Source organism: Fonsecaea multimorphosa (assembly GCF_000836435.1).
Source record: "Fonsecaea multimorphosa CBS 102226 unplaced genomic scaffold supercont1.11, whole genome shotgun sequence".
Lineage (NCBI taxonomy): Eukaryota > Fungi > Ascomycota > Eurotiomycetes > Chaetothyriales > Herpotrichiellaceae > Fonsecaea > Fonsecaea multimorphosa.
This window is the reverse complement of record NW_015971645.1, coordinates 615613-639525: the sequence shown is the minus strand read 5'-3', so window position 1 is coordinate 639525 and position 23913 is coordinate 615613. Positions and strand designations below refer to the sequence as shown.

The following is a 23913-nucleotide window of genomic DNA, read 5'->3' as shown; positions in this document are numbered from 1 at the left end:
CATTGAACCCTCATTATGATATCAAGCAAGCAGAAACCCGTCCCAGTACTTGAAATGCATCCCTCCAGTTATCACGGGAAGGTCCAAGGGCTAGCCCATAGAGAATCTCCGAGTGTCTCCATCGGCTGAAGCACACTGATCACAACAATGGCCTCAGAGTCCAGGTACCCTCCGGCGCTGATCACCACGGAGCAAACGCCAGAGGAAGAGGTGAGAAAGCCCTGTCTGTCATGCTGAAATAGAACCCTGCATAGACCCCGGGATTATAAGGCTAACTGATACTCCTGTCTCCAAAACCAGCGCAACATCGACATCTGCAAGCAATACATGGCCATAGCCTACTCCCCGACCGAGAACAAAGGCGGCCAATCCGTCTCCCATCTCTGTCACGCGGACAGCTGGTTCTGGGCACCGGCGACCTTTCCCGGATGCGAAACGCCCATGGACTACGCAGAGTCCCATTCCGTCGTGATGGCCAGCGTTTCAGACTTGCACATCATGCGCTTTGACCAAGTGTTTGCCAAAAACGGCCATGTCCTGCTGAGATATACCGCCGAAGGCAGCCATGTGGGTAAGCCGTACAAAGGCATCGAAGCAACGAGGAAACACGCCATGTGGAGTGCAGCAGCCATCTTTGAAGTGGAGGACGAGAAGATCAGGAGCTTCACCAAGGACTGGGACCAGAAGACCATGCAGGTAAGCAGCCCCGACCACCATTTGCACGTCAACCGTGTTTGGCCGTGTATATACTGACTGGCACGAAACAGATTCAACTGGGCTGGGCGCCGGTCACCGAGAGCAGTGACCCGAGATGGAATGCGCAAGCTCTGGCAGATCCAGAAACATCTCGGAAGAAGAAAGAGTGAACTGGCCTGGTTGCGATCTTGGGATTAGCAGCAAGAGACAAGAACAAGAGGCGACAATTCGGGATGAAGTATTCGCAAATGATATTGAGGGGGAAAAAGAAGAGCAGCAGCTTCGTCAAGCCTCTTCTCCCTCCTCTCTTGTGCACTTTCACTCTTACTTCCCCTGCTCTCTCTTCTCCCTCTCAACCTCATCCGCCAACTGCCCCAAAGTCTCAAACCTCCACCCATACCCGACCTCCCCACGCTCATGAATGCCCCTAATCGCCTCGTTCCCACCCATACCGGCACCCTTGCGATTGATCCACACACTCGCCATGCCCATCTTCTTTGCCGGGATATGATCATGAAAGATACTCTGCGCGACATGCAAGATCTCCTCCTTCTCCACCCCGGCATCCTCCTTGGCGTGTTTGATCAGGTACTCAAAGTTGCGCAGGTCGGGCTTGTACGAGCCGATATCCTGGGCCGTGTAGACCCTGAAAAAGTCCGCCCCCTTGAGCGGCCCAGCGCAGGTTCGCGAGAAACTCGCCCGGTCGACATTCGACAACGGCACGAGCTTGAACCCTTGCTTCACCAGGCGCTGGCACGCGTCGACCGTGTCCGGAAACGCAGGCCAGGACCCAATACTCTGGCCAAACTTTTCCGCCTCCTCCTTGACCTCCTCACTCACATCGATCCCAAAATCCCCCGCCACACGCAAGTACGCATCCCTCAGCAACTCATCATATTGCTGGCTAGGGTTCTTGCTCTGCAACGCATGCTCGACGTCGTTAAATTTGGCCGCCAATTTAATCCTTCCCCCCGCGTTGGGAGTCGTGCTGTCGAGATATTCGTGGGCGAGCGGGGACGATGAGGGGATGCGCGCCACTAGCGGTTGCAGCTGCTGCACAATCGCCGTCTCCCAGTCCACGAGCGTGCCGTAGATGTCGTACGAGATGAGTTTGTAGCTCGACAACGGCCGTTTGGGCACGGTGGGCTCGGGCATGGGGAAGGGCATGTTTGACGAAGAAGTCATCTCGTCTTTCAAATTTGGGGCTGGTGTTTTCTTTTCCGTGGATACAGACTCCTTAATAGATGAAATATCGGGGTTCAATGGAGCTTTGGATAAGGGTGCTTTGCTTGGCTGCGCGAAGGGCGACTGCGACTGCGACTGCGACGTATGAATATATTGTCTCTTGGTTGACGAAAGGGCTTGCACGGAATGCAACCCAAGATATATACAAGTTTTCCAATGATTGTCTTGTTCATTTGATGTCATGATACCTTCATCCACAACGCGCCTTAGTACCTACCTAGGGTTGCGATGCCACAAGGCGCAGGATTGGAAAGGCGTGAACAACCCTTCCTGCAATGTCATCCATCCTCATCCGGAGGCCGCCGCCACCTATATTTTCCCCTTTGCAGTATGAGGCTTGTTGACGCTGAATAGATAATAAGCATACTCAATACCATCTCTCGCCATCCCCAGGGTTTGGTAAAGACCGCGATATCCCGGCTCCAACCTCCCTACGAACCAATGTCCAATACTGGAAAAAGCATAAGAATGCACAAGATCGACCCCCCTGAAACGCCATGACGAGTTTGGCCGCCCATCGTCCGTATCCCTTTTCTGATCTCTCTATCGGTCCTCATTAGGGTATCTTAAGAAACATCCCATGCATGCAAATATAGCAAGAAATATGCACTCGAAGGTGATGTCGTGAATTTGTAGGGACGCTGAACAGGACTGCCGACCGCATCTAGCGGTGTGGTCCATAGGGAAGAGGTGTCCCAATCGAATCCTGAGACTGTAAGTCACAGATCGAGCCATCAGTACTCCGTAGCTGTCACCTTTTTCCGTTTCCTCTGGCTGCCGTATTCGTCGCCATCACCATCTTCAGGATCCGAATAACCCTCCCCGTACCCGACAAAACTGTCATCACCATAACTCCGCTTTTTCCCCCGAGTCTGTCTTTTTGCTTCTGCAGAAGGCTGTTGAGGTTGTCGTACCACACCATTTGCAATCGGTCGAGACATTGGCTGCGGCGCTGGAGCCACATTGGGCTTCGGCTTGTCGAATCCGAGCATATCCTCCCAGTGGGCGTTATTCCGAACTGTTCCTGGCTGCATTTGCACGGCTTGTTTCAACTTGGCTCTGAAGTCTGCCGTCACTTCAATGCTGGATTTCGCGTGCTCTGCATTCCACTGCTCATCCGGTTGAAGACCCCAAGGCGACGAGCCAGCCATGCGCCGTAACGGTCCGGGTTGATCTTCTTCCACGTTGCGTTCACCCTTGACCGGCTTGTTCCGCCCAGCCAAAGCGAATCCCTTGATTTGGCCTTCGTACGATTTCCGTAGCTTGTTAATTTTCTCGCCGGTCCTTGGATCGGTACGAGCGACACTGTGCAATAAGGGGCCCAGCCCGTACAACGCCAACAAATGCTGCTGCGGATTCGGTTTCTGGCGCTCAACTTCTGCGAATGTCTGTTAACAAACCTGCAAGGAGAGATTGTGAGTGGTGGACAGATGGAGAGTCTTACTGGATCTGCAGAGAAGAAAGGCTTCGCCCATATCTTTCTGTAGTTGCTCCAGGGTCTTCTCATCCACCATTAGCTCTGCAGCCTGCTCATTTTCTCCAAGTTCGGCGCTTTTTCCCTTGACACCCTCTATTTCCATCTCATCGTTCCGGTCGTGATTTGTGGCCTCTCGAAGTGATTCTACCTCCATTTGATCCGCCTCTTGATCTCTATCCGAATCCAGTCTCTGCCGCTTATCCCGATGCTGATCGATATCATCGGCCATGTCAAAACCAGACGACGTGCCCGTTACACTGTGCGCAGGAGTCGGTAAGGACGGCATGGGACGGGACAACGGTTGTTGATTACGCGGTGCTGAAGCCTTTGGGGAGTTCGGGGACGAGCGCCCCGAAGCCTCGTCGGGATTATGTGTATTTCCGTAAGAGGAGACATAGCTCTTTGTAGCGACTGACATAAAAGAAGGAGAAATGGGGGACTGCGGGAGATTGTCAGACAGGCGCCGTCGCTTAAGACCTGATTCAGACGGAGAAGTTGGAGATGGCGGGATGGCAGTCGGGTGGGCTGAAGAGGACATGAAACCGCGCAACAAAAGTCCTTCCGCGGTGGTTTGCGCGCCACCGTCGATAGCGGAGGGATCGCGAAGAGAGCGCTGCAGTCCAGCAGAGCTGTCACTTGGGCAGAGGCGGAGCGGGGCGTCACTTGGATCGGATTCGTATCAATGGCGACTTCGGGAGGGGATGGCAATGAAGGCGGACGCAGTTTGCGATAGGGACAAGGACGGACAAAGAACCAGTCGGTCGCAGCAAGCAAGACGCGGTGAGAGCGAGGTGTTGCGTGGAATGAGGAGCAGAGAGTTGTTTGTCGGATGAGTTTTGAGAAGAACAAAGACAGGATCGAAAGTCTGAGAGTCGACAGGTGACGGGGCGGAAGACCAAAGACGAAAGAAGGCGAGGCGAACGAAGTGACTGGAGCCCAGGCGCCGGCTGCCAGCACCACCGCAGCACCACCCAAGCACCACCCAGCATGGCCCAGCGAGCCACCCAGCAGCCACCCAGCAGCCACCTCCACCCGCGAGTCAGGGCCACCAGGCCTCAGACAGGCTCTCACTACTGGCCCAGCAGGCGCAAACGGCGTTAGCCCGGCAAAGGCTTCGGGCTGCAGCAGCTGGCATCACGTGATTGCTATCCGAACCCCAGCTACAATCAGCCGAAATGTCTCTATTGCTTCAAGGTCGGGTCCCTTTATGTAACCCCCATGGCCCACCAAGGATTGCAAGTTCCACTACTTCCGCCGTACCAGTAGTGCCAGACGGTCCCTGGCCTGGTTATCTGTCTGACCGTCTGTCATCTTCCTCAACAGCCTCCAGTCTTCCCAGGTGTCGATCCTGTCCTCCCGTGCTTCTACCAATGGAAAAAAGAGCCAGTATACCTCCAGGTCTACCCCGGGACAATCCCATTCAGAGTTACTGGCAAGATCCTCCCGATGAGATAGCAGATTGCCGGACGACCGCTGAACTTCCCAATGAGGTCGATATCGCCATTATTGGCTCTGGAGTCAGCGGCGCCTCTATATCCTACAACCTGCTCTCCTCGAATTCAAACCTCAAGGTTGTGCTTCTGGAGGCTCGTCAAGCTGCCAGTGGCGCCAGTGGTCGAAATGGTAGGTCGAAAGTCATCAGAAGCTGAGTCGTCCTTCTTGATGTTTGCTCTTATTACCAGCTGATAAGATCACCTATCCCGCATTATGGTACACAAACACTTCCTAACATGGCCCCTTTAAAGGAGGTCACACTAAGACAGCTACCTATCGATCCTTTCTCGATAACGTCCAATCCGTGGGTGCGGAAGATGCCATGAAGATCACAAACCTGGAATACAACTGCATGGTCTCAGTACACAAATTCGCCTGCGAGAACAGCATCGACTGCGATTCTGTCAGATGTCAAACCATTGACGTCTTTTACGATGAGAACCAATTTGCAAAGGCGCGGGAATCGATCTCGCTAATGGAGAAATTGATGGGAAAGGAAAATGCTCCGAAGCATATTTTCCACGACAGCCAGGCAACGGCCGACAAATTTCTGGCGCCCAACAGTGTAGGAGGGCTAGAGTACGAATCAGGGAGTCTGAGCGCGTACAAGTTCACCATCGGCGTGCTAAAACTCGCTCTGCAAAAGGGACTGAACCTCCAATGCAACACCCCAGCGACTCGCATATCCAAATCTACCACGGATGGAAAGTGGACCGTCTCGACACCACGTGGCAGTATCAAAGCCAAAACCCTCGTGCTAGCTACAAACGGCTATACTGCACACCTCTATCCGCAACTGCAAGGCGTGATCGTCCCCTTGCGAGGAGTGGTGACAGCTCAACGGCCTGGGCTGAGCATGCCCCAAAAAGGGCTAGAAACGACATACTCCTTCGTTTACGACGAAGGCTTCGAGTACATGATCTCCCGCCCCGCCGGCTCTAAATTCGAGGGCGATATCGTGATCGGAGGCGGCATGCACGTTGCCAAAGACGGGGGAACGTCCGAGTACGGCAATACCGACGATACCACCTACGACGAAAACAGCGCAGACTATCTCTTGGAGTGCACGGAGCGATACTTTGGCACGGAGAACTGGGGCAAAGACAACCCGGAAGGCCGGTGTCGACGAACCTGGTCCGGCGTCATGGGCTTCTCGTGCGACGGGTATCCGTTTGTAGGACCCGTACCCGGCGAGGAAGGGCTGTATTTGGCTGCGTCGTTCCAGGGCCATGGCATGGTCTTGTGCTTTTTGTGCGCAAAGGCCGCTGCGAGCATGATCCAAGGGACAGATGGCGAGGAGTTGAAGACTTGGTTTCCCACTTGCTACAGAGTCACTCCGGAGAGGATGGACAAGAAGTTTGGCGGCCGCTTGAGGGCCTCAGGGGCACCGGAGCCAGAGCCTGTCGAGAATGGAGTGAATTAGCACGAGAAGAAGCGGCTGTTAGATGGAAAGCTTGGATAAAGTGGAGCAATGTTCATGTTTCTAAGACTTGGTTCACGTAGAGGAAATGTATATATTTCAGCATTGAGAGATCCAACCATTGTTTGAACCAGGAAAAGATCCGGTCTCCCCAGCTGCAAATCGCCATCCAACGACAACATTGTTTCGATCGGAAGCGAGGACGGGGAGAAACCGCTCGACATAAGAGAGTACGGCATCTTCCTGGTGTGCCTCTCAAGATCGAAATCCAACGTCGTCCTTTCTACCACAACGCCGGTGCAATGCTTTCCCTGAAGACAACATAAAGAAAACGCCATTTAAATGCTTTGGCTTTCCTTTCCACCCATCCCTTTGTTTCTGGAGTGTCCTGTTCTTCAATCATAACATCGTATCGCAGTTCGTCCAACCGGCCAGCCCCATGATGACATCCCAGGGGAAACTCCCGACTTTTACTGAGTCTGGCACTGCGCGCCTTGCGGACCGTCCTCGTCCTCCCACGCCTCTTGGGCCTCCTGGCCACCGATCTCGTCAATGTCCGCGATCTCGAAACTGACCTCGTCGGCTTCCTCAGCCTCGATCGGCGGCTCGGGTCCGGGCAGGAGTTTCTGCAACTGCTCCACGGCCTCGGGTTTGTCCAGGAAGAAACCGTCTTCGGGGAAGCCGATCTCGACGACAAGATACAAATCGCCCTTTGCGTCGGATTTTTTCAGTGGCATCCCTTCGCCGTGGATCTTGAGGACTTCACCGGGGCGGAGGATTTGGCCTGGTTCCTGAGGGTGGTTGAGCTCGATGCCTCGGCCGTCGAGGTGTTTGAGGACCACGCGGTGGAAGCCCGTCAGGGCCTCGGCGAGGGTGATGTCGAGTTTTGCGCTGAGATCGTTGCCCGTGCGCTGGAACACATCGTGAGGTTGCTCGACGAGGTGGAAAATGATGTCGCCCGTCTGTTCCGCCCCGGGGATCTGATCCGCCTCGCCTTCGAGTCTGATTTGATCCCCTTCCCGAGCCCCGCGGGGGATGTAGAGCTCGAGCTGCTTCTTCTCCTCCGTGACCCGTTTACCCTTGCATTTCTTGCATTTGTCCTTGGGGTTGAAGACTTGGCCCGTGCCCTCGCAGGCACCGCATTCGACCATGCGCTGGGTCAACATGCCGGGCCCCACTTGACTCAGGACCTGTTTGACACCCTGCCCCTTGCAGGAAGTGCATTCTTTGGCCTGCGCCTTCTCTGCACCACCTGTACCCTTGCACTTCGAACAGATGACGTTCTTGGTCGATGAGAACTTGACCGTCTTGCCCTTGTACAGATCTTCCAGAGTGACTTCGTATTTCTGATTTTCATCGGGACTCCTTCGCATTTTGCGGCCGCCCATCCCGCCGCCCATTCCTCCTGGCATGCCCATCCCGGGGATCCCACCACCCATACCGAACAAGTTGAGGATATCTTCCATGTTCACCTCCCCACCCATGCCGGGCCCACCGCGGGACCCATCAAAGGCAGCCATGCCGTGGGCATCGTAGAGGTGTCTCTTCTCGTCATCGTAGAGGATTTCGTAGGCCTGGGAGGCGGCTTTGAAACGGGCTTCTGCCTCTTCCCGTTCTTCGGGGGGTACTTTGTCCGGGTGGCTGGCAAGAGCCGCTTTTCTGTATGCCTTGCGGATATCGGCTTGCGAGGCGTCTCTGGGTACGCCGAGGATCTCGTAGAGATCGATCTCTGGGCCGTTGCCTGCTGTAGTATCGCCGTTCATGTTTTCGGAGATGTTGGGAGATAGCTCTGTCGAGAAGTATGTTCAGGATACAGAGAAATATCGTAGTTGATGACAGGAGGGGGAAAAATTAATAGATTCTTCAAGGCGACCAACGGATGACAACTAACAGTAATAATCGACAGGTTGTGCTGGATGGTGGAAGTTGAGTGGACTGCCAGGACTGGGTGAGGGGACTTTGCAGTTTTGTCATTTAGTAACGTTTAGCACGAAAATGGTGGTTGATGGGGCCTTACTTCGACCAAAAGCTATAGGGCTGCATGTGCATGGATACCTGACTGACGGTTTTAACCCGGACGGCGGAGGAATAGCAGAAGCATTGGGAGAGACTTTCGATTGCTCCCTCTATTCCTACTGGCCGAAGCGTGAATCTTCTGGTGCTTTCGAGTCCCAGAAATTTTGTTGTTGATTACCACACCTTGCATTCTTTCTATCGACGGCGACGGTTTTCCCTGGTTGCAGTTGCACATGACGGCGAGGCCTGCCATCCGCGCTACTGCATGGGTGTGCAATTCATGTCGTGCCCGTCAAACCGCAGCGGCGACGAAGGGGCATTCGCTTGTCCCGAGTCGCAGAGCTTCCACCGCGCCGTCTTCCTCCTCGAGTCCGGCGATCGGTAACAGGAGCAGCAGCACGCATCCTACCCAGAGACGAGGAAAGCTTCCCTCATCACCAGCTCGAACTAGATTCGCTCCCTCTCCCACAGGTAACCTCCACCTGGGCTCCATCCGTACTGCGTTGTTCAACTACCTCCTCGCACGAGCGACCAAGGGCCAGTTCCTCCTCCGAATCGAAGACACCGATGCGAAGAGGACCATACCCGGTGCGGAGGAACAGCTGTACAGAGATTTGAGATGGGCAGGGCTGCAGTGGGACGAAGGGCCCGAAGTAGGAGGTCCGTACGGGCCATATCGACAATCTGAAAGACTTGCATTGTACAAGACACATATCGAGACACTCCTACAGACTGGACAGGCGTATCGCTGCTTCTGCACGTCGGACCGACTGGACGAACTCAATCGCCGCCGCCACGAAAAAGGATTGAGTTTGGGATACGACAGGAAATGCCTGAACAGCCTCTCCCCGTCGCAGGCAGAAGAGAAAGCCCATCGCGGTGAAGCGCACGTTGTCCGTTTCCTCTCTCCGCACGAATGGCCTCGTTACAACGACCTCGTCTATGGCAAATCCCAGGGCCATGGGGCCGAAAAGACCAAGAGATTACTGGTGGACGAACCGGTATACGAGGACGCCATCCTAATGAAATCCGACGGCTTCCCCACGTACCACTGGGCAAATGTCTGCGACGACCATGAAATGCACATCACCCACGTCGTCCGGGGTTCCGAATGGATGGCCTCGACGCCACTGCATGTCGCGTTGTACAACTCCCTAAACTGGACGCCTCCGGCCTACGCGCACGTTCCGCTCTTGGTCGACAGCAACAAGCAAAAGCTCAGCAAGAGGAACTTCAACTCGGACATCTCACAATTCCGCGACCAAGGGATCTTTCCCGAAGCTCTGGTGAATTTCGCCGCGCTTTTGGGCTGGTCCCACACCCAGAAGCGAGACGTGATGGGCCTCGCCCAGCTCGAATCCCTCTTCGATCTGAAAATCACAAAGGGCAACACAATCGTCTCCTTTGACAAACTCAACTTCTTGCAGGAACAACACGCTCGTCGACGCATCCTGGCCGGAGGCGAAGGATTTGAGCAAATGGTTCGTGACGTGGCTGTTGCTGTTTTGGAAAGATACGGCGCCGGGAGAATCATGCAGTTTCTAGACACCGGCTCTCACAAAAGGAAACTGAGAGACGTCCTCGCCCAACTCCTCAAGATCCAATCTCTGCATTACCGCTCCCCATCTCAATTCGCCGAACAGTGCTCTTTATTCTTCGAGCCTCCAGCCCTTGGAGAGTTGGAAGTCAGCGATACCCACCTCCTCCACCCGCTCCGCGTCGCAGCATCAACCCTCGCTCTAATCCCCGAGGACTCATGGACTAGCGATGTCCACTCTTCGCACCTCCGCGCTCTAGAAGCTAGCGTCCCCCAAGACGAGTCCATCTCCATCAACCCACCGACCTGGAAACGGGAACTATACCACTACCTCCGCTGGGCACTGCTGGGCGGGAGACAAGGTCCGGCCATCGCCGAGACACTGGAGATTTTGGGCAGAGGGACGTGTATAAAAAAGATCCAGGAAGCGAATCTAAAGTCTCGAGAGATGGAAACTGTCAAAACCAGGCCTGTCATTGAGGCGCAGGGGTGGAAAGGGGATGTTGAGGGGAAGAGGAGGGTCGAGAAGGCGTGGAGGGGGTATGAGCTGCCTTCGTAAGAGTACCTAGCAGCAGAAAATAGAAAAGTTGCCGCTCTCATCTCATCTCAGTTTCTTGTCCTGATTATTTCCTTGTCTGAGGGTCAAGACGTGCAGTTCCTACCTAGGTGGGTGTGTAGGTAGGTAGGCTTTAAACGGCGTCTTGATATCTAAAATCTTTCTCACGCCTAGTATGCCCCCCCTTTTTTTTTGGAAATTGTTCTTCCCCGTACCCATTGCTTGGAAAGCCACAGAGATGTCCATCCAGAACAATTGATCCCCCGAGAGAAGAAAACGTCAGTAAAGTTGTCTTTTGCATGGTAATCTCTGGCCCTTTTCCGCCACTGCTTCGCATGGCACCACGTAGCACAGGGGCGATTGTTGATTCAAAAGCCCCCAACCCCAAAGACCATACTCGATGCAGGAACCATCTACCTACCTACCTAGGGGGTAGACAGTCTACTCAGTGACCTCCCTGACCATCTCCCAATTCCCCTTCAAATCCTCCTTCCACAGGGTAACCTTATTATCACCGCCTGACACGGCGAGGACATTGCCGGAGAGACTCCAACTCACGCGCCACGTGACGGCGTCGAACTCGAGCGTCTTTGCGAGAGTCCAGTCCCCGACATTGCCAGAGGTCATGTTTGTGCATGTCCAGATCTTGACCGTCTTGTCCTGGCTGGCGCTGGCGATGTAGGATTTGCTCAGCAGGGTGGGCGACCAGGCGACGTCGCGGACCCAGTCGGCGTGGCCGCTCGGCAAGACCAGGGCGTTCTCGTAGGTGGATGACGAAGGGGAAAACTCCCATATCTTGACGTTGTTGTCGCTCCCGCCCGTGACGAAGCGCTTGACCAGCAGCCCGCTGCTCCCAGGCGCGCCGCCGGGATCTTTCCTCGCAATCGCCCCGGGAGGAGCCGACGGCGCCCAACTCACGGCATTCACGCCCATGGGGTGCGCTGGGAAAATGATATGCCCCCATTGATTGTCGCGGAACTCGAGCACCGAGACTTGCCCGTCCGAGGAGGCGCACGCCAGCAGACACCCCAGGTCGGGCGGGGCCCAGGACACCATGTTCACGGAAGCCGTGTGGAATGTGCTCGTAAACACCAGCGTCCATGACGACGAAGACTGTTGGCCCGGTTGCGTTTGTTGGGACGGTGTTTCGCGGTAGATGTGTACCCGGCCGTCGTACGAGGAAGAGGCCAACAAGGTCCCGAACTTGGGATGAGCCCAGGAGACGCACCAGACGGCGCCTTCGTGACTGTGGTGAAATTGTTAGTTCGTCAAGGGCGTTTCAGGAAGGACAGCAAGAATTTGAGACGGTGGATGCTTTACCCCTTCAACGTCTCCGTTAACCGGTGCTGGTCGCCGTCAATCTCAAAGATCTTGATCGTCTTGTCGCTCGAACAGGTCGCAAGTCGTCGGCCATAGTAATCGAGGACCGCATCGTGCTGTCCTCACACACTCGAGTTAGCCCACGCTCTTATTCATTCCATTATAAATTCGTTTCCCACGAGAGGTTCAGGACCGCCCTCCTTCCCTTCCTATCTTGACGGCAGTGCCACCGAAATCTTGCGCAGGTTTCGAGGACGCAGAGGGACAAGGAACGTACAATCATGTCATCGTGACCCGAATTCGCAATGACTTGCGCCTGTTTGTAGGTGCGAAGTTAGCCATGGGGATTCTTGCGAGTTGGGAATCAGACAGCCCTCGTAGGCGAACGGACGAAACATACCATATTTCCACGTCCAACTTCCTGAAGTGCGCTTCCGCTTCCAGGACCTCGTACGAATCAAGGCAAATGTGTGAGGTGAGGACAGCAAGAGGCAGCAAGCGGCACTACCGCATATCTAAACAGCCGGGGTAATAGGTAGGTAGGCTATGAGGGAGCAGGAAAATGAGGCGGAGAAACTCGCAATGAGTGTTGAAGATGGGGGTGTTTGTTTGCGCAAGATTGTGATCTGGCAACTATTTGTTGCTGGAGACTCCAACACTCCAAATGCGCAGCTTCAGCCTCGTGCGCAGTTGGCAGCGTGCCAGCCCGCTTCTGCCATCTTATCTTATCTAGCGAGGCTGCGATGCTGCAATGCTGCATCACAAGATGCACTGTTCGCATTGCTTTACTTCCAGCAGCAAGTTTCCTCCTATTATCTTTTCAGCCATCGTTCTGTCTCGATTGATTGATTGAGAAGCTAACAGTCAAGACACTATATATCGCCCGAAAAGGGGGCATCCTTCAAAGAATCTGGGATAGTTCTAATACATTTTCCTTTGCCAGCGCACAGCACATGCAACCTTAATGCCGATTGATATATTCGCACCCTGAATCGCGACCGGACCGTTTAGAACGCCGTGCTGCCCTGGTGCAAGTAGCCTGACCGCTTGTTCCTTTTTGGACCAGAGAAACGATCCATTCCTAGCCAGCTCCAGAAATATAACCCACAATCAGCGCGAGAACGTCACCATCGATTACGGGATGAGAGAGAAGATGATGGAGTGGTGTCTCAAAATCGGTTCCGTCCAAGCTCCAGTGACTACCTGCCGAGAGGTAAGGTATGCCGATGCAATCCTTCATTCCATACGGGCAACTTCTTGTCTCGCTCGTAGATCAAGCCGCAACTGTTGCATAGCGTCTGCTCGCAAACATCACTCGTCAGCATAGTTCACCTCTCAATAAAAACCAAGTATCGCAACCAACGATGGTGATATCAAGGCAGAAAAGGAAAAGACAAGAAAAGGGGCTGGACTCACTCTTGGACCCGTAGGCCCATCTCGCACAGCCCAGACGGCGCTGCCCCAAATGAGACAATGTTTGCACCTCCAATTCTGCCTCTCGTACTCCTGTAACCGATTGCCCTCACCTCCCCATCCGGCACCAGCAGAACTTCCGGTGGCGTCCGGGGTCTGTGCCTTCGCCACAGGAGAGAGCGATCTGAACCGCCGCTTCTTCTTACTTCTTTCTCCACGACCCATGAGAGGCGTCTCCTCCCCGGTACCGGCGCTCCCGATGGTGGTGTAGTCAAAGTAACTTCCTCGCTGCTGAGCTTCCTGTTCTCGAGCCGAGGGCACCATACCAGCAGTTGAGCTGAACTTGGCAGTCTCTCTCCGCAATCTCCGCAGCTGTCTTTCTCGATCGCCCTCTCTCTTCTCGATCTCTTCTTTACTCAAAGCCTCGAATTTGGGCTCCCATTCAGCACCAAAATCGTCAATGTCGTACCTCCAACCAGCGCCTTCCTCACCTCGGACGGCTTGATTGTCGATCTCTCCGCTTAAGTTATTTCCACCGATCATGACCATGCCGCCTTCGCATGCCTCTTTCTTCAGTCGCAACACTGCTTCGTAGATTGCATGGGTGATGGCCATGACCCACTCGCCGCTCAGTCCCATGTCAGCGCAAGTCTGCCTTGCAAACGCCTCTGCGGCACCCGGCGGATGTAGCAATGACCACTCAAATTTATCTTGGTAAAGTTTCGAAGAGAGATAGATTGATAGCGTGATTACACAGCGGTAGGTATCGTCAGGATTGAGATACGGGTCTTCAGAGTCATCCTGCTGCTCAATTTGAGGTTCTGGCGGTAGCGGAGAAGCAACTGCTGTTATAGATGCGCCGTTTGTCAATGTAATGGGATGGGGCGTCGAAGCAGCGGGAGTCCCCGGTGTTGTAGAGGCTGGACGAGATATTGACGCACCCAAATGTGCGCGGGGAGTGCCGCCGCGAGAGCTTCCGTTCACGAAAGCCGAGGGTGTCGCAGCAGGATTAGTGTCAGGCATTTGTGATCTCTTCGGCTGGGTGTGAAACAGAGGGTGCATGGCCACCCCTGCATAGTCCTCCAGCTGGGTTCGTATTTGTTGACTGACGTTCATCGCAAGGCCTGTCTGGTTCGGCAAGTCGAGCTCGCGCACGAAGCACTGCGCAAAGTCATCCGGGGTAAGTAGATTCTCGTGTAGATTCCACAAAAAGATGTCGCGTATCTTGTAGCCCGGTAGTGGCTCAGGTTTCTTGAACATTGGCAGCGAAGGGTTAACCCCGATATCGACTCCTGCGCGCGGCAGGGGAAAAGGCGCTTCGGGCTGGTGGGGTGGTACATCGAGATCGATACGTATGGGTATAAGGGTGAGCGGGAGTTGCGATTGAATTTGTGCCTGGGCATCTGTCCTGTTCGACACAATTTGGGTCAATAACAATACGGGGTCACAACGCTCGAAAGATGGGTACTAACGTAGGCCTGACTGCCCTCCTGATTATCCAGTCTCGGTATATGGGTTGCAAGTCAACGGGCTCGTGTATTTCCTTTCCCACTTTTTCATTCTGTGGTTCCCTTTTCTCGAGCTCTTCCCGTCGCAACGATCGCAAACCGGTCGGTCGCCGGGGGCCTTCGCTGTCTTCAAAGTCGTCTTCATCATAGGCATCATCTGCGTAGTTGATTATCGTTGTCCCTCGTTTGGTAGTGCGACCGCCTGGGACGACATTCTGGGTCTGGAGAACGGGTTGAAGGAGGGTATTGGTGTATTGGCGGATCCGCGGGGGATAGCTGGTCACATATGCTTGCGCGGGCGCCATGGTTCACCGCGCGGTTGGCAGGACAGGTGGCACAACACTATGACATGGTCGATGGCATAGAGAGTCAGAACAGTCTGCGCCACGCGACACACCCGTTGAAGAGAATCAAAAATATTAAGAATCTGGCCTGAAAGCGTGTCGCAATGCGCAGCAACTGGTGGCTTCAAAGAAATGTTCGCAGTCGCGACTTTCGATCCCTTCCGAGAAGGGTCTAGTGCCAAGCCATTGCATCCTGGTACTGATACCAAGACGCTAAACTCTTATAGGCAAGAGCTTAATTTGGGCTGAGGCAAGGGTTTTTGACCATTCCTCCTCAATAACCGAGTACAACAATCAATAGCATCGAAGAGACTATGCTCATGGTAAACCTGATGGCACTCTAGAGTCACTTCAACAAAGCCGGAGTCATTGAAGAACGGAATCTCAAGGCCTCCACGCAGCGGAATTGTTAAAGGGTTCCTGCGTGGTGATGGGATATCGAGGGCCTACTCGAGGTCGAATCTATCCCCCAGGGGGAACAATGTTCAGACGTACGGTAGTTTGTGTCGAGATCTCGCGACGATGTCATGTCTGCTTCCATCCAGCTACGTAGATTTCGGCAAGGGCGAGGAGTGATTGACTGCTACATCTCGTCCATGGTGAAGAATGCACATGTACAGTATACTCGCAACATCCCAATACCTGATCTCACCAAATAGTCTTCAGATCAAGGCTCGAGCTCTTCCCCCAGTTGCGATCCCTCTATGCCATCGTCTTCCTGGTACTCTTTCCCTACTCCGGTATTCCGCAAAGGCGGTGCCTTTTGTCCCCCCAGCCTTGTATAACATACAGACCCACTTTTACTCGTAGACAAGGCTGGAGTGATATATAGGTAGAGTCCGGCAGTACCTGCACCCGGCACCACGTACACCAGGCAAATTCACTCACCACGCGGACCCACCCAGAGGAAAAAAACAAATTGAAGGGATATCATTTTGAATCGCCGAAAATCTGTCAACATAGCCCCCCCAAGTGAGAAATCACATCAACAACCAACAATTCAACAATTCAACTTTGAAGTTGAACAGCACTTGGAGACCCCTATAACTTCAAGTTGAGGGGGGGCTATGCTAGATCCGAACAAAAAAGATCTAGTGGGTTAGGAGGGAGGGGCCTTCCAAAGGACAATGAGCTTGCTGTAGGGGTCTCGCTCATGTCTGCCCAAAGTACCACAATGTGGCTGTTGTAAGATTGCTCGATAACTGCTCTCCACCGGGGAGAGGTCAGGAGCCGCAACACCTACAAGGGAAATGGGGGAAGGTAAAATAGAACGTCGCCTGAGCCTACTAGATCTTTTTTGCTCCTTGGTTGTGAAGGCAGTGGGCAAATCTGTTGTTCGATTCCCGGCCCCAGACACTCGTATACATAGTTTTTTTCTGACCCCAAGTTGCGACGGAATGAATATGGGTTTCAACTTCACTAAAGACAAAGACACTGTGTGACTGACAGTGAGAAGAAGCCAAACCTTGGCGGTATCGTGCCTCACACAGCCATTCGCAGGCAATCCCCAGCTGCAATCCGCTACACAGGCACAATACTCCCATAGACATATGAATATCCCTAAACCGAACTTCTTTTTCCGGTGATCGCTCAATGCAAAAACGCCAAACTGCAAATGAAGAACAAGGATGCTCCTGTCATCGTAGGCCGATCACGCTCTGCACAGAATGTAAGTACAACGCCATGTTTGCCCAGCCAAGGGGATGCTTACCATCTCGAGCGTCCACACTCTTCGAATCCATACTTTCAGTTTACCCTCGACTCCCTCCACATCAGTCAGCTCAACGCCCTCCCACCAGCATCTCCGAGCGGGCTTGCGCCAGAACAGCAGTAGCTTTTGAGCCATGCCCACAACGTTGCTCCCTGCCAAATCTCCCTTGATATCAGTCCGCAGTCTTGCAAGAGCTAAGCTGCAAATGACGGCCTTGTTTGGTTCTCCAGCTCGATGGCCCCAAGCATCGTCATGGTTAAAGCCGCTAGATGCGTCAGAATATCCGTCTAAGCTGATCCTTTTGTGAGAACATACCCTGCGGTTAACATTTCAATCAAATGTTGCTCAGTCGTGCCTGCTTCTTCACTCCGCTTAAGACCGGAGAAGATTCCATCTTGCTTGAGCAAGGATTTCCCGGCGGCACGTTTGATTTCTGTCATTTCCGGCTGCTCAATATCCGCACGAGGAGGAATGACGTAGAAGTCGAGGTCTTCCCTCAAGACAATGATCCCCGCACGGTCCTGAAGCATATCCTTGGTCGAACCCTGTAACGGTTCGATCGATATGGGGTCATGTTCTGGTGGAGTGGTTGGGGAGGGAGATGTGGAGGGTATTGATTGGGCCACATCTCGGAAAAAGTTTAACATATACTGTAGGGAGGCTGGGTCATACTGTGAAGAATATGTTACATCTCCGATATAGATACAAGGATTGCTAAGAACGACAATGGGATGGGGAGTTTGAGCGGGACGTACGTCGACGGGATAGACATCGCCTTCATGAAACGAGTTCATGTGACCATCCGGGAGGAGACCATTGGGGAATAATGATAGCAACACAAATTCGGGCAGAGTCAACAATTCATCGCGGGAAAGAGTGAAATGCGTTCCTCTGTCCTATGGTCAGTTTCCTGTTTGCTTGATCTCAGTGGGTGGGGAGAACCAACCTCAAGTCCAACGTGATGTGTTCATCAGCCGCTGCCTCGCCTGCTATAGGGCCATAAGGTCAGTCTTTACCATCTTCCTCCATGGCAGCGCCACTCACCTCCTAGAGTATTGATTGGTGGGCCTGTTTGCTGGACTTGTGTAATGATGCTGGCCGCACCGCCTGCTGCCGCCATGAGGTATGTGAACGACTCTAGCGGACTAGAACCTTCGGTATAAGGTGGTGGCGGCTCTCCGTCGTCAACGTTTTTGCCCGAGGAAGACTGAGCCTTTGTATCTTGTGGGAGGGCAGCTTTGGTCTCACGCTCAGCCTTGGACCCGGGTTCGTCTTCGGCGAGAGCCTCCTCGAAGGAGGGTGCCGGGGCAGAGGCTAGAAGCGAGTCGCTGTGAGCCTCGGCGACAGTAGCTCTGATGCGGTCGAGCTCGGCGTCGGTTGGGAAGTAGAGAGAGGAGAAGGGAGGTGGGCGTGGAGAGGGAGGGCTCGAGGATGACGCTTCGGACCTGGGAGAATGAGGCGGCGGAGCAATGTATATCTTGTCCTCGTGGTCGCGGTCGGTGTCGTCGTTGTCGAAGGATTGGTTAAATCTCGACAACGCCGTGGTGGGCGAGTCTCGTCGATCAAAAGCCGGAGGTGACAAGGTGACTGATTGGGTGCGGGTGCCGCGAAGAGTACAGCAAATAATCAAGCGACCAATATGGAAGTCGTGTCGAATTGAATGAGGCAAAGCGCAGCAACGCAACTGGCGCTGAGCAGGAGATTTGGTCTTTTTATGTTGGCAAAGATCGTGCCAGCGTAGCAAACGCGAGGCGCAATGTCGATAAAGGATGAGAAAGGTGGTGGAACATTGATTGAGTCACGTTAAGCTGGACATTGGCGTCTGGATATTGATTGGAATTGTACAGAGTGACAGCAGAGTTGCAAGGTTGCGAAGTTGGGAACACGGACGGTCAGACAGAGCGAGAGAGTCAAAGAGTCACCGTTTTCCCCATTTCCATGGCAGCTGCAGATGGAAGTTGCCCGTTGGATGTGGCTTGTAAGCGCCTCACAGGCGTCCAAGCGCCCCGAACAGCACTTCGTAGTAGGCACTTACCTAGGTACAGCGTATTCGCTAACGAGCTCGGCTGCTCCAGGGGCATCCTAGCTCTTACCTGGCTAGGGCATTTAACTGGTTCCCCCCTCCGCTTGCCCAACTCTAGCACCAGCGCGGGCCGCCACGCCTTTCCCTTGCAGTTAAACCGGCGCCCGAGCATGGGGCTTGTCTCTACCTAGATACCTATAAATCTTGGGGAGAATGGAATGTCCTGATCACACCGAGTACGAGATATTGTGCCTTGGGTTCCTTTGTATCGACAAGTCTAAGCAGTCGTATTGGGATATCTTACTAGTACAGCATGTTTGTACTCGGTACAGTCAGTGAGGACATGTTGCCGTCTTCTTCAATCCTCGATGCCACTTCTCCTCTCCTCCTCCCAAAGCTGCTCACAATCCCTCCCCTTCCATCACCAAGTATTATGCATCCAAGCACTACTCCCTGCGATCACCTTCACTTCAATGGGTTCAACTTGTCAAAAACGCCCTTGTCTTCTCCCGCAGGTCGGACATCTCCACTTCCTTGACTTGGAGTTAGAGTCTCGCCGCCAGATCCTGTGACGGTGCTGCTCTTCCCTCCCTCATCGACGCCAGCCACACCAGCGTTCTGAATCTCGCTCCCACTTTCTAGGTCGGCACCCTTCTTAGCAGCCCCAGCATGCCCACTCGTCCCGATAATGCCTGATCCTGCTCCAGCGCCTGCAGTCGTCGATGCTCTCTTCTGACCTTGGAGCCCAAACAATTCCGAGTGCGAGGATGCGGGACCTTCTGAGGTGCCCGTCGTGTTTCCTGTCTGATTGTCCGTCATTCTCAAGGATGGGATCGATTATGTTGCGGTAGACAATGTTGCGATGGTGAGACGGTCTTGGAACGGTCTTGTTTTTCTGGTTGTCAAAGTTGTTTGGTTTGTTATCGAGTAGTCTCTTGCGAAATGTCCCCCATGGGCTGGTACGAAACATGCACCACCCATAGATATATGCTCCCCAACGCTCCTGCACAGCCAAGTCTCTCGTTTGATTCTCACTGCTGCAATGACTTCACCTGGGCATTATCTGACGACAGCTGCATGACGATCATTGCAAATGCTAGATGGCAAGGAGGGGCCCAGAGTCTTCGGAATAATTCTCCGATCAAAGCGGAGGAAGCTTGCCCTCGAGGCTCGTCACGCGACAGTCTAATAGGAAATGTGCACCCGTCCCTTCAAAACTTCCTCGTGCAGAATGATCAGCAAAAGGGTCCTTGTGATTCTCAAGAGCAGGCGCTCCGGAAAGTGGTGCAGAAAGGGAACTTGATAAGGAGAATCGACACTCTCGAAGCTGACTCGCCCACGAGGGAGGCGAAAGGTACCGAAAGATGGTACGCGATTCTTATGGTTGTCTAGAAAACCCTAATTCAATGCCCTTAGCCTATCTCACTCAAGAGAGCTTGCTGGAAACTTTGCTGAAGAGCTGCAGAGCGTTCCTGCTACATAGTTTCTCCTTGTCCTCGTCACTGGGAAAAACCTGCGGCAGATGTTCATCGTGCTGTTTTGACAAGGCTTGAACCACCGGCAGGGGAGTATATGGGAAGTCACTCCCGTACAGCATCCTGTCGACCGTAACATACTCCAACAGCCCCTTTGCCTGCTCCGGAAACGCCCAGCCCGCCGTGTCGAAGTAGAATTGGGTGTTGAGCCGCTCCTTGACCCAGGCGGGACTGACCTCGTTGGCGGATCCACCCAGCCTCATGATCTCGGCCACACTCGAGAACCGGTTGATCAAGGGTGGGAATGCGCCTCCTACGTGTGACATGTGGAAGGTGATGTGGGGACATCGCTTCACGGTACCTGTCAAGAACAGATTGATGACGGCGCGAGCACTGTCGAACAAGAACTCAAACATTGGTCGGGGAAACTGGGGGAGCGGCGTCGCCGCGGTGCCCGACGACAAGCAGGGCGTGGTAGGGTGGATGAAGACGACGGCTTTCCTCCGGTTCAGCTCATCAAAGACAGCATCAAAGTCCTTGTGCCCGAGATACGTGCCGTGGAAGTTTGTGAGCACGACAAACCCGTCAGCATTGAGGTGATCCGCGGCGTAGGAGATCTCTTGCAGGGCGCCCTCGACGTCCGGCAGGGGCAGAGAGGCAAAGAAGCCGAACTGGTCGGGCATTCGCTTCTTCATATCTGCCCCGACCTCGTTGACATGCCTGGCCAGTTTGCGGGCGAGCGCGTCGTCCCCGGCCTTGAGGTGGACTCCAGGCGTGCTGATGCTGAGGACTGACTTTGTCACGTTGATGGATTTCATCATATCGAGATGGCTCTCCTCGCTCCATTCCTGACACGCCTGCCGTTAGCCCGCTAGCAAGGCAGCCAGCCTGTTCGGGCGTCCTTCTCAACACATACCGGGATCGCTGGCATGCCGTCGGGATTCTTGTGGCCATTTTCAGCGAGTGCCTTGCGATATTCTCTGAGGGCATTATCTATTAATAGGGCACTCCGCGCCCACTGAGAATGAACTCACGCTGGCAGAAAGTGAGAGTGGCAGTCGACTTTCGGATGGGGAGACATATTTCTGGATTGAGGATGTTGCGCTGTCGAGGAATAGAAGTTTCAGTATGTCAGATGCTGTAAGAAACAATCGACCTTTGCAATCGCCTTTACGGAACTCCAGAGGTGCCAGAGGGTTTTGGTGGTGATAATATAAGATGGACGTGGCCCAATATTGCGGGGTTGAGATATTGCGGAGGGTCGCCATTTCCCACAACCTGAACTCGAACACCACCCTTGTAAGGACCGATCTTTACCCGCCATGCCGCCAACATGTGGGACGCGCCTTACAACGTCCCACTATCCATGAGGATGTGTGTAACACTCTCGGCCTGTCTGTTTGAGCGAGGCCGATAAGTGATGACCAAAGACCTGGGTCCTTTCAGTCGGAGATGGCATTGAACAGCTTCAACAATAGGGGGTCGATGGATGAGGAGCTTACTCCTATGCCGCTGCCAGAACATGCGGACCTATCGACACCGAGTGGCAGGCAGGATGGCTGAACAGAGTGTTGAATGGAGAGTTATGACACGGCCATCTTTGACTCCAGCTGGTAGCACATCTGAATCACTCCCATCACGCAGCCAGAGCCTTGCCTATCATCTCCTTTGCCCTGTCACTCAAGTCCATAGCCAACGCCAACTCCTGTCCTCGTTGCCCCATCTTCACCCACGTCTTCTGCAATATCCCAATGATCTTGTCCTCGTCGTGGCCCTTTTCAAACTCGTCAAACTGATCGTCCAGAAACACCAGACAGGCCACGTCCTCAATGACCTGCGCGTCGGCGTCGCCCTTACCTTCCCCCTTTTTCAAATCCTCCTTCGCAATCAGCGCCGCCACTTTGCCCGCTTCCTCTTCGCTGTACGAGCACTCCAGACAGATCTGTCGCACTTGCTCGGCCTGTCGCTTTTTCAGGAACGTGCGCCATGCAAAGTAACCGGCTTTGGTGCGCGGGTAGCTGTCGCGAGGCACCTCCCAGCGCCGGAAGTGCTGCGCTCGGGCGGCCGTGGCAAGCAGGGGGCCTGCATCGGGCGTGTGAAGGTCGAGAAATTGGGTCATTTTTCGAGCGTAGTGTAGCTCGTAGGGGATTTTCTCGCCATCAACTTCGACAGTGTTCGGGTCCTCTCTGTGAGCGGCGTCTATTAGCTCCAGAGCTTTTGATACGTCGGGAGCCATGAGCCGCGCACAGAACCGGTGAGATGGTGCGTTGTACTGGGTACGGGCACCAGCCTTGTCGATACGTCTATTCGTGGAGGACCGCAGGAGAATATAGAGTGCGAGGAGCGCAATAGAGTTCTATGGCTGAATTCGCCGAAGATTTCCCTCTGCACACTTATCGTAGACAATGATGTCACTCTGCAGTCGCGATGTTGGAAATCCATCTTCTCGTGTGCATGTGCTCGACTCGGGATTAGGGATTCTTACAGAGTATATAGAATGCTTTCAAAGAGCCCAGAATGGTGAGATAAATATCTTTTTAAGACCCACGAAAAGGTGAGCAGAGGAAACCCATGATTGATGATTCCATCTATAATCGCCGAAGGTGCTGGACAGCCGTCCTGCTTGCGCTATACTCCTCGTAGGTGTTGCCTCACGGCCTATTTATTCAAGCACCGCCCTCCCTCTTCGCATACTCGTCCTCCATGCGCTCCTTGTACAAAGCATCAGTCTCCTTGGACGTGATCCTCTTCTGCTCGCCCAGTCCACCGTCCGTGATGCGTCCCTGGGGAGGCTGTCCCGCTGCTCCTCCATTCGCGATGTAGTACTGTTGGTCTTGTGCTGCTGGGAGCGACGTCTTTGTTTTGGTCGTGGTTGTCTTCTTGTGGCTTGCATTGGCGCCTAGTGACAAAGACCCGGACACGGCGCCGGCAACAGAGGCGCCCGCGTTGGCGACGGCCTCGGACGTCTTCTTGAAGAATCCTGCATCGTCCGACATTTTTGCGCGTGTGTGGTTTTTCTAAACCGCGGCTGGAGAGGTAGAGGGATTATAATTATTCTCTGGGGATTCAAAGTCTTCCTGGACACAAGAAAAGGACAAAGTAGTCGGTATGTAGGTGTATATCTTCAATCTAGCTGCCAAAGTTCGTGAGGATAAAAGTGTTCGAAAGAGGGTGTGGTGTGGAATTGGACAAGGAATATATTTCCTGCCAAAGGTGGGAACCTTCCGTCTGCTAACCATGCACAACGCCAGCCCCAGTGCCACGAGCGTCCGAAAAACAGGTTTTGGAGTGTGATATTACCCTTTTTCGAGTGTGGTTGCTTCGCACATGTTCCAAGGGCCTCAAGGACGAGGCACCGAACGACGTGCCTGAAGATCGCAGGCACGCAGGTTGATGTCATAGGGGTCCTTCAAATGACAGAAATTGAAGAGCTGTATCGCTTATTTCGTGTTATTTGAGATTCTGGCCCTAGAAGAGTCAGTCCGCGGGTATTGTATGGTACCGAATCACGCGTCGCTGTGATTGGCTCGAGCCAACGACTCTGCCTTTGTCTGCAACACAATCGACAAGGCTGTGGGTGTGCTCAAGGTTGGGAGGGCCGCGACAAAGCTGAGAACCACCAGAATAGGACCTTTGTCTCGTACAGAAAGAAGCGCTAGAAGTAGCAATCACCGCTGG

At 53.8% G+C, this 23913-nt stretch overlaps 12 protein-coding genes across 12 annotated transcripts; 3 read left to right on the top strand and 9 right to left on the bottom strand.

Annotated features, from left to right (window-relative positions):
• Positions 1–147: 147 nt before the first annotated feature.
• Z520_06227 (uncharacterized protein) lies at positions 148–866 on the top strand (the record flags this gene model as incomplete). Its single annotated transcript, XM_016776728.1, has 3 exons — positions 148–210; positions 301–696; positions 768–866. The coding sequence occupies 3 exons, from the start codon at positions 148–150 to the stop codon at positions 864–866; spliced, it is 558 nt and encodes a 185-aa protein (XP_016632270.1).
• A 154-nt stretch (positions 867–1020) lies between these two features.
• Positions 1021–1863, bottom strand: Z520_06226 (uncharacterized protein; the record flags this gene model as incomplete). The annotated part of the gene is made up of 1 exon (XM_016776727.1): positions 1021–1863. One exon carries the CDS (start codon positions 1861–1863, stop codon positions 1021–1023), a length of 843 nt encoding a protein of 280 aa, XP_016632269.1.
• An 812-nt stretch (positions 1864–2675) lies between these two features.
• Positions 2676–3704, bottom strand: Z520_06225 (uncharacterized protein; the record flags this gene model as incomplete). Its single annotated transcript, XM_016776726.1, has 2 exons — positions 2676–3319; positions 3386–3704. The coding sequence occupies 2 exons, from the start codon at positions 3702–3704 to the stop codon at positions 2676–2678; spliced, it is 963 nt and encodes a 320-aa protein (XP_016632268.1).
• Positions 3705–4788: 1084 nt separating this feature from the next.
• On the top strand, positions 4789–6335 carry Z520_06224 (uncharacterized protein; the record flags this gene model as incomplete). The annotated part of the gene is made up of 2 exons (XM_016776725.1): positions 4789–5041; positions 5164–6335. The coding sequence occupies 2 exons, from the start codon at positions 4789–4791 to the stop codon at positions 6333–6335; spliced, it is 1425 nt and encodes a 474-aa protein (XP_016632267.1).
• Positions 6336–6802: 467 nt separating this feature from the next.
• Positions 6803–8095, bottom strand: Z520_06223 (uncharacterized protein; the record flags this gene model as incomplete). Its single annotated transcript, XM_016776724.1, has 1 exon — positions 6803–8095. The coding sequence occupies one exon, from the start codon at positions 8093–8095 to the stop codon at positions 6803–6805; it is 1293 nt and encodes a 430-aa protein (XP_016632266.1).
• A 486-nt stretch (positions 8096–8581) lies between these two features.
• Positions 8582–10444, top strand: Z520_06222 (uncharacterized protein; the record flags this gene model as incomplete). The annotated part of the gene is made up of 1 exon (XM_016776723.1): positions 8582–10444. One exon carries the CDS (start codon positions 8582–8584, stop codon positions 10442–10444), a length of 1863 nt encoding a protein of 620 aa, XP_016632265.1.
• A 438-nt stretch (positions 10445–10882) lies between these two features.
• Positions 10883–14987, bottom strand: Z520_06221 (uncharacterized protein; the record flags this gene model as incomplete). The annotated part of the gene is made up of 5 exons (XM_016776722.1): positions 10883–11687; positions 11762–11877; positions 12039–12077; positions 13178–14582; positions 14647–14987. 5 exons carry the CDS (start codon positions 14985–14987, stop codon positions 10883–10885), a joined length of 2706 nt encoding a protein of 901 aa, XP_016632264.1.
• A 1676-nt stretch (positions 14988–16663) lies between these two features.
• On the bottom strand, positions 16664–18677 carry Z520_06220 (uncharacterized protein; the record flags this gene model as incomplete). Its single annotated transcript, XM_016776721.1, has 7 exons — positions 16664–16684; positions 16738–17002; positions 17053–17408; positions 17493–17628; positions 17684–17723; positions 17782–18445; positions 18660–18677. The coding sequence occupies 7 exons, from the start codon at positions 18675–18677 to the stop codon at positions 16664–16666; spliced, it is 1500 nt and encodes a 499-aa protein (XP_016632263.1).
• A 548-nt stretch (positions 18678–19225) lies between these two features.
• On the bottom strand, positions 19226–19579 carry Z520_06219 (uncharacterized protein; the record flags this gene model as incomplete). Its single annotated transcript, XM_016776720.1, has 1 exon — positions 19226–19579. One exon carries the CDS (start codon positions 19577–19579, stop codon positions 19226–19228), a length of 354 nt encoding a protein of 117 aa, XP_016632262.1.
• A 607-nt stretch (positions 19580–20186) lies between these two features.
• Z520_06218 (uncharacterized protein) lies at positions 20187–21316 on the bottom strand (the record flags this gene model as incomplete). Its single annotated transcript, XM_016776719.1, has 3 exons — positions 20187–21083; positions 21152–21215; positions 21270–21316. 3 exons carry the CDS (start codon positions 21314–21316, stop codon positions 20187–20189), a joined length of 1008 nt encoding a protein of 335 aa, XP_016632261.1.
• A 555-nt stretch (positions 21317–21871) lies between these two features.
• Positions 21872–22471, bottom strand: Z520_06217 (uncharacterized protein; the record flags this gene model as incomplete). The annotated part of the gene is made up of 1 exon (XM_016776718.1): positions 21872–22471. One exon carries the CDS (start codon positions 22469–22471, stop codon positions 21872–21874), a length of 600 nt encoding a protein of 199 aa, XP_016632260.1.
• Positions 22472–22901: 430 nt separating this feature from the next.
• On the bottom strand, positions 22902–23231 carry Z520_06216 (uncharacterized protein; the record flags this gene model as incomplete). Its single annotated transcript, XM_016776717.1, has 1 exon — positions 22902–23231. The coding sequence occupies one exon, from the start codon at positions 23229–23231 to the stop codon at positions 22902–22904; it is 330 nt and encodes a 109-aa protein (XP_016632259.1).
• Positions 23232–23913: the final 682 nt, after the last annotated feature.